This window comes from Pteropus medius, unplaced genomic scaffold (genome assembly GCF_902729225.1).
Source record: "Pteropus medius unplaced genomic scaffold, Ma_sr-lr_union100, whole genome shotgun sequence".
Taxonomy (NCBI): domain Eukaryota; kingdom Metazoa; phylum Chordata; class Mammalia; order Chiroptera; family Pteropodidae; genus Pteropus; species Pteropus medius.
The window spans coordinates 5,405,591-5,411,859 of NW_024351543.1; the positions used below are offsets into that span (position 1 = coordinate 5,405,591).

Genomic DNA, 6,269 nt, shown 5'->3' on the forward strand with positions numbered 1-6,269 from the left:
AGAAGGGGGATTCTCGGGCCAACTAACCTGGACGCATTTACCACAAGGATTCAAAAATTCTACCCTATTCGATGAGGCCCTGAGTGCAGATCTCCGTCCCTTCCATCAACGTAATCTTGACTGTGCATTACTCCAGTATGTTGATGATTTACTATTAGCAGCTGAAACCGAGGAGGTCTGTCTCACGGCAACCAGGGACTTACTCGGCCCCCTAGAGGCATATGGGTACCAGGTCTTGGCTAAAAAAGCCCAGCCGTGCACCAAGTCGATGGCCTACCTCAGGTATACCCTCGAAGGAGGAAAATGGACTCTCTCCCGGCAGAGGATTGAAGCCATTCTTCAGATCCCGGTACCCACCACCAAGAGACAGGTAAGAGAATTCCTCAGGGTGGCGGTCTATGCAGACTTTGGATTCCTGGGTTCACAGAGATCACAAAGCCCCTGTACTTGGCTACAGGAGGAAATCAGCCCCTCAATTGGACAGAGATAGAACAGAAGGCCTTTGACCTTCTCAAGAAGGCACTCACATTAGCCCCAGCCCTTGCTCTTCCAGACATCACCAAGGGATTTCATCTTTCTGTGAGTGAGGCCAAGGGAATTGCCAAAGGGGTTCTAACTCAAATGCTGGGCCCATGGCGCCGACCAGTAGCCTATCTATCAAAGGGACTAGACTCGGTGGCCTCCACTCTGCCTACGAGCCATAGCAGTGACAGCTCTCCTAGTCAAAGAAGCTGACAAATTCACCCTTGGGCTGAGTCTAGACATTACTGCCCCTCATGCGGTAGAGGCCTTTCTCTGCAGTAGCCCAGAGTGATGGATGACTAACTCCAGAATCACTCAATACCAGGCTCTCCTCTTTGACCAGCCAAGGGTCAATTTCTCCAAAGTTACTGTCATCGACCCAGCCAATCTGTTGCCAGACTCAGACCCCGAGACCCCCATTCATGACTGCATAGATTTCACCGATGCTATGTGTTCCTCGTGGCCAGACCTCAAAGACTCCCCTCTGCCTGAAGCTGATGAAGTTCTGTTCACAGACGGGAGCAGCTTCATGCAAGAAGGAAGAAGTTACGCTGGGGCAGCGGTTGTAACTCTAACTAGCACCATCTGGTCACAGGCCTTTCCCCATGGGACTTCTGCTCAGAAGGCCGAACTCACTGAGGCATTAATATGGGGAAAGGATAAGGCAGTCACAATATACACAGACAGCCGATATGCCTTTGCTACTGCACATGTACATGGAGCCATCTACAAGGAAAAAAGCCTTCTGACTTCAGATGGGAAGGACATCAAGAACTAGGAGGAGATCTTAGCCTTACTTGAAGCCAAATGGATGCCTAAGGCTCTGGCTATTGTTCATTGTAAAGGGCATCAAAAAGGGAATAGTCCTGAGGCTAAGGGAAACCAACTGGCCGATGCTGAGGCAAAAGCAGCGGCCACAGAACTGCCTCCGTCTCCAACCTATAGGGTGGAGGAAAACAAGTATTTTCAAGATAAGGGAGCCACGAGGAACCAACAGGGGTGGTGAACGACCCCAGATGGGAAATTTGGGCTCTCACAGGCCCTTGGAAGGACTCTCCTCCACCAGCTACGCCAAACCACACACTTAGACCCCCACTTTCACTTGTTAGAAGGGAGAAGAACCGCAGAGGAGATTGCCTCACGATGCCCAGCTTGTGCCCAAGTTAATCCAAAGAAGGGAAAGATAGAAGAACCTAGGCATAGGGAAAGAGGAACTTATCCAGGGGACCACTGGGAAGTCGATTTCACTGAGGTAACCCCGACTGTGGGGGGGCTACAAATATTTACTTGTTTTTATAGACACCTTTTCAGGATGGGTGGAAGCCTTCCCCACCAGGAAAGAAACTGCCTTAGTAGTTACTAAGAAACTACTACAAGAAATCCTCCCTCGATTTGGTCTCCCTGGAACTTTAGGGTCGGATAACAGGCCAGCCTTCGCAGCAAAGGTAACACAGCAATTGGCTAGCTACCTAAATTTGCGATGGAAACTCCACTGCGCCTACTGGCCCCAAAGTTCGGGCCAAACAGAGTGAATGAATCAAACCCTAAAAGAGACATTAGTTAAGTTAGGATTAGAAACTGGTGGGACCTGGGTAGAACTTCTCCCCTTTGCTCTTCTCCGAGCCAGGTGCTCCATATATTAATGGATTCGCCCCATTTGAAATTTTCTTTGGAAAACCCCCACCTTTAGTACCTAGAATAGAAGATGAGAAAAAGGCAGAACTATGTAATCTTGTTTTACTTAAGTCTTTACAGGCCCTTCAAAGTGTACAGAAGGAGATTTGGGCCCGGGTTCGCGCTGCCCACTCCGCTCCAGAGGATAGACTTCCCCATCAGTTTCAGCCTGGGGACTCTGTGTGGATCCGAAAGTTCACTTCCAAAGGACTGGAACCCAAATGGAAGGGACCCTTCACTGTCTACCTGATAACGCCCACTGCAGTTAAAGTAGATGGCATCCCATCATGGATTCATCACTCCCACGTGAAGGCAGCACGAGAGTGGACAGCTGAGGAAGACGGGCCCTTAAGGCTAAGACTCAAGCGTACATAAGTCTAACCCTCTGTTTCTTCCTTTTTCCTCTTTAGCCCAGGCATACAGAAACATACACCGACCTAGAATATGGGAACTTATAGTAACCGAGACCAGTGAAATTATTGCCCAGAACATCACCAGCCACGGTACTCCAGAGATCCAAGTAGACTTGTGCCGGCTTGCCAGAGACCCCCTCACCATTGCAACGGCCGGACACTACCTTGGATCAGGATCTTTTACAGGTGGAGGAGCATACTTAGGCTACAAGGGGGGACCCGACTGTGGCATATTATCGGCTGAGAAGAGCCTCTTAGGGATAGGACTCTACATTTGTCCTCAAGGACAATACCCAGGGATATCTGGCCGCATGGGTAATATGGGACTTGGATGTGAGGGCCAAGGCCAATTTTCTTGTGCTAAGTGGGGTTGTGAGACTGTCTTCACAATAGATAATTATAAAAAACAGGATGATAATCATATTAGATTAATAAGAAGACCAAGCCCCTCCACATACTCTCTTGGGTCTTGCAATCCTATCATAATCACCATCAAAACTGGTAGCCCTAGGGGACAACACTATTGGCTCACAGGACAGACACAGGGTATCAGATTATATAAAACCAGGCATGATTCAGGATTATATTTTACTATACAGGTTAAGGACCCTCCCAGGAAAGTTAACCCTATAGGATCCAACAAACCACTTCTAGTTCCAGGACTACCCCAAAGTCCTACAACTAAGAGAACGTCTGTTTCCAGAGCAACTCGAACTCCAGCTCTATCCCCTCCGGGTAGTAGCCTAACAACTATTAAACCTGAGGCATTCAACCAGCCACAACCAGAATCAGAAGGAGCATTAATAACTATGTTAACGACAATACACAAGGTCTTGAATAAGACCACCCCAGACATAGGACAAGATCGCTGGTTGTGCCTAAACCCAAAACCCCCTTATTATGTCGGCGTAGGAACTCCCCTAAACCTAACTGAGCTCAGCAGTGCACAAGGCTGTGAATGGGAAAGTCCTCGACTTACCCTGGGAGACATTCAAGAAAAAGGAACCTGCCTAATTTCAAAGGACTATTCCAAGCTGTTAGCGCAGTCACCTTACTTCGATAACTGTAATCATACTATCAAAGTACCTACCTCAGGGAATAAATACTATAAGGCTCCAAATAATACTTGGCTAGCATGCGATAGCGGGCTCACTCACTGTGCTGCATCTGTTCTTTTCAATACGGGTGAGGCTAATATTTGCATCCTGGTCTTTGTACTCCCCCAAGTGTCCCTTTACAGTGGACCAGAAGGCAGACTCCACTTCTTCCACCAGGACAGGCTACAGAAACGGGCCATACTAGTCTTAATACCCCTTCTTGTAGGACTCGGAATAGCAGGCTCTGCAGCTGTAGGTACTACTGCTCTCATCAAGGGAGAAAATGAATTACATGAAATTGGAATACAGATAGAGAAGGATATTAGGACCTTAAAAGACACCATCAGGGGGCTAGAACTTCAAGTTGATTCACTAGCAGAAGTAATCCTCCAAAATAGAAGAGGTTTAGATTTATTATTCTTAGAACAAGATGGACTATGTATGGCTCTAGGTGAAACATGTTGCTTCTATGCTAATAACTCTGGAGTAATTAGAGAAAGCTTATGACTAGTACAGAAAAATGTAGATGCCAGGGAAAAACAGAGATTAGAATCAAATAACTGGTTTCATAGGATGTTCAATTGGTCACCATGGCTAACAACCCTCCTATCTGCTGTAGCTGGATCTTTAATCATCCTCTTCCTCTTGTTAACTTTTGGCCCATGTTTCCTTGATTTCTTGTTTACATATATAAGGTGGAGAATTAATTCTATTAAACTTTTAGTATTACAAAATAGAGGCTATGAGCAAATTCTGCATGAAGAATCAAAGATTTGATTTTTGCTAAGGCCAGTGGGGAATGTGCTAGCTAGAAAATTACTGCTTGGCTATCGCCCATGAGAACTTAGGTCATCACCCATGGGAACATAACATTCTAACAATACGCTTTCTGCTTCTGTACCCCCACTTGCACAACCGACCTGTGGGTTGACAGTTAGTAAATAGAAGAAAAATAGACCTTTGTGTTTAAGATAGAACGAGGAATGGAGTTTAGGGCTTAAAAACCCTGTACTTCTACATTTCGGGGCTGCTTAATTTGGGGTCTGCGTACCCCTGGCAGACCCAGCTGGCTGAATAAAGAGTGTGTTTCCTATAACTCACTGGTTTCTGGTGGTCCGTGTGTCTATCGGGGGCTGGCAGCTACAACAGAAGTAAAACATGAAATTAACACACTAAGGAAACTCCTAGACTTATCAGATCTGCTTTTCTCTTGTGAGTGGCTTAGGAGCTCCACACTTCTGGTCGCTGCAATAGACAAGTGTAGAATGGAGATCAAGGACTCAAGTTTCTCCTACTTCCCAGATGTGCTTGAGGTTGACTCGGACCCTCATCTGGGGCATTGGCATGCTGTCCTTAATAACTACGGTGTATTTCTGGGTGTTTTCTTAGCCTGGAGCTGTGCCTAATGCTAAAACTGCACTTACGGACACAAGAGGCCGGCAGCCCTACAGCCTTTCTCTTGTCTTCTGGTCATTGACACCACACAACAGACTCAGAGGACAGGGGATCCACAAGATCCATGCAAAAACCTGAGCATAATGTCTTCGCTTGGTGATTTTATAACCTTTTCTTAGTTCCCTGTTTCTGCTGTAAATAATTCACCATTTTTATAAGGGAGATAAGGCCAGGCCCTTGTGAGCTAGGAGAGATTTGAGAGATGACAAAAGCTATTTATTTTATCCATGACCCAAGGAGTTCTGGCAGGCTGGCCTTCCTGAGCTGGGAGCCTGCCTTTTTTTCCTGGACACAGAAATGTCTGTCTTTATAAAAAGGCCTACTTTATAAGACTTTTTTTATTAGAGCAGTTTTAGGTTCACAATTGAGAGGAAGGTACAGGGATTCTGCATATATTCCCTGCCCCCACATGTGCATAGCTTCCTCATTACCAACTCCTCCTCCAAAGTGGTACATTTGTTACAATTGACGAACCCACATTGACACGTTATAATCACCCGAAGTCCACAGTTTTCATTAGAGTTCACTCTTGGTGTTGTATAGTTTATGGGCTTGGATAAATATATAATGACATGTATCTACCACTGTAGTATCATACAAGAATATTTTCACTGACGTAAAAATCCTCTGTGCTCCTAGAAAGGCCTACTTTTAATCTTAGAAATAAAAGTTTCCTGGGATGTGTTTCTAACCCTTTTCGGCTTTCCCACCCCCTGTGGCTATGACCTCCTTGCCGTAGCTTTCTGGAAAGCCAGGCCCCTCATATAGCCCCACTGGACAGGTCTCTCCATGGAGACCTGAATCCAGTATTTCCCTTATTCTAGGTCTTCCCTGACCAAGGCCCAGATTAACCTTCCAACCAGTGGGGTTTATAATCCAATGCCTTTCAGCCCTAGCAGAGTACCCTGTGGACAGTCAGAAATGTGACTGAAAGAAAGTGCCATGACTGTGGGACCCACTCATCACTGCTGGCAATGAGCTGTATGAGCCATCTTATTTTCTGCATTTGGTTGGGAAGAGCAAGCAAGCAACCACTTGAAAAATGTTGACCCCTAGGAAAGCCCAGACGAAAATGCTCCTCACCTCCTGCAAGGGGCAAATTGGGTGG

General features: G+C 46.3%; 1 protein-coding gene across 1 annotated transcript; it reads left to right on the top strand.

Annotated features, from left to right (window-relative positions):
* Positions 1–271: 271 nt before the first annotated feature.
* Positions 272–4,324, top strand: LOC120586666 (endogenous retrovirus group S71 member 1 Env polyprotein-like). The gene is made up of 2 exons (XM_039843102.1): positions 272–370; positions 2,607–4,324. Exon 2 carries the CDS (start codon positions 2,921–2,923, stop codon positions 4,211–4,213), a length of 1,293 nt encoding a protein of 430 aa, XP_039699036.1. The 5' UTR covers positions 272–370; positions 2,607–2,920; the 3' UTR covers positions 4,214–4,324.
* The last annotated feature ends 1,945 nt before the right edge of the window (positions 4,325–6,269 follow it).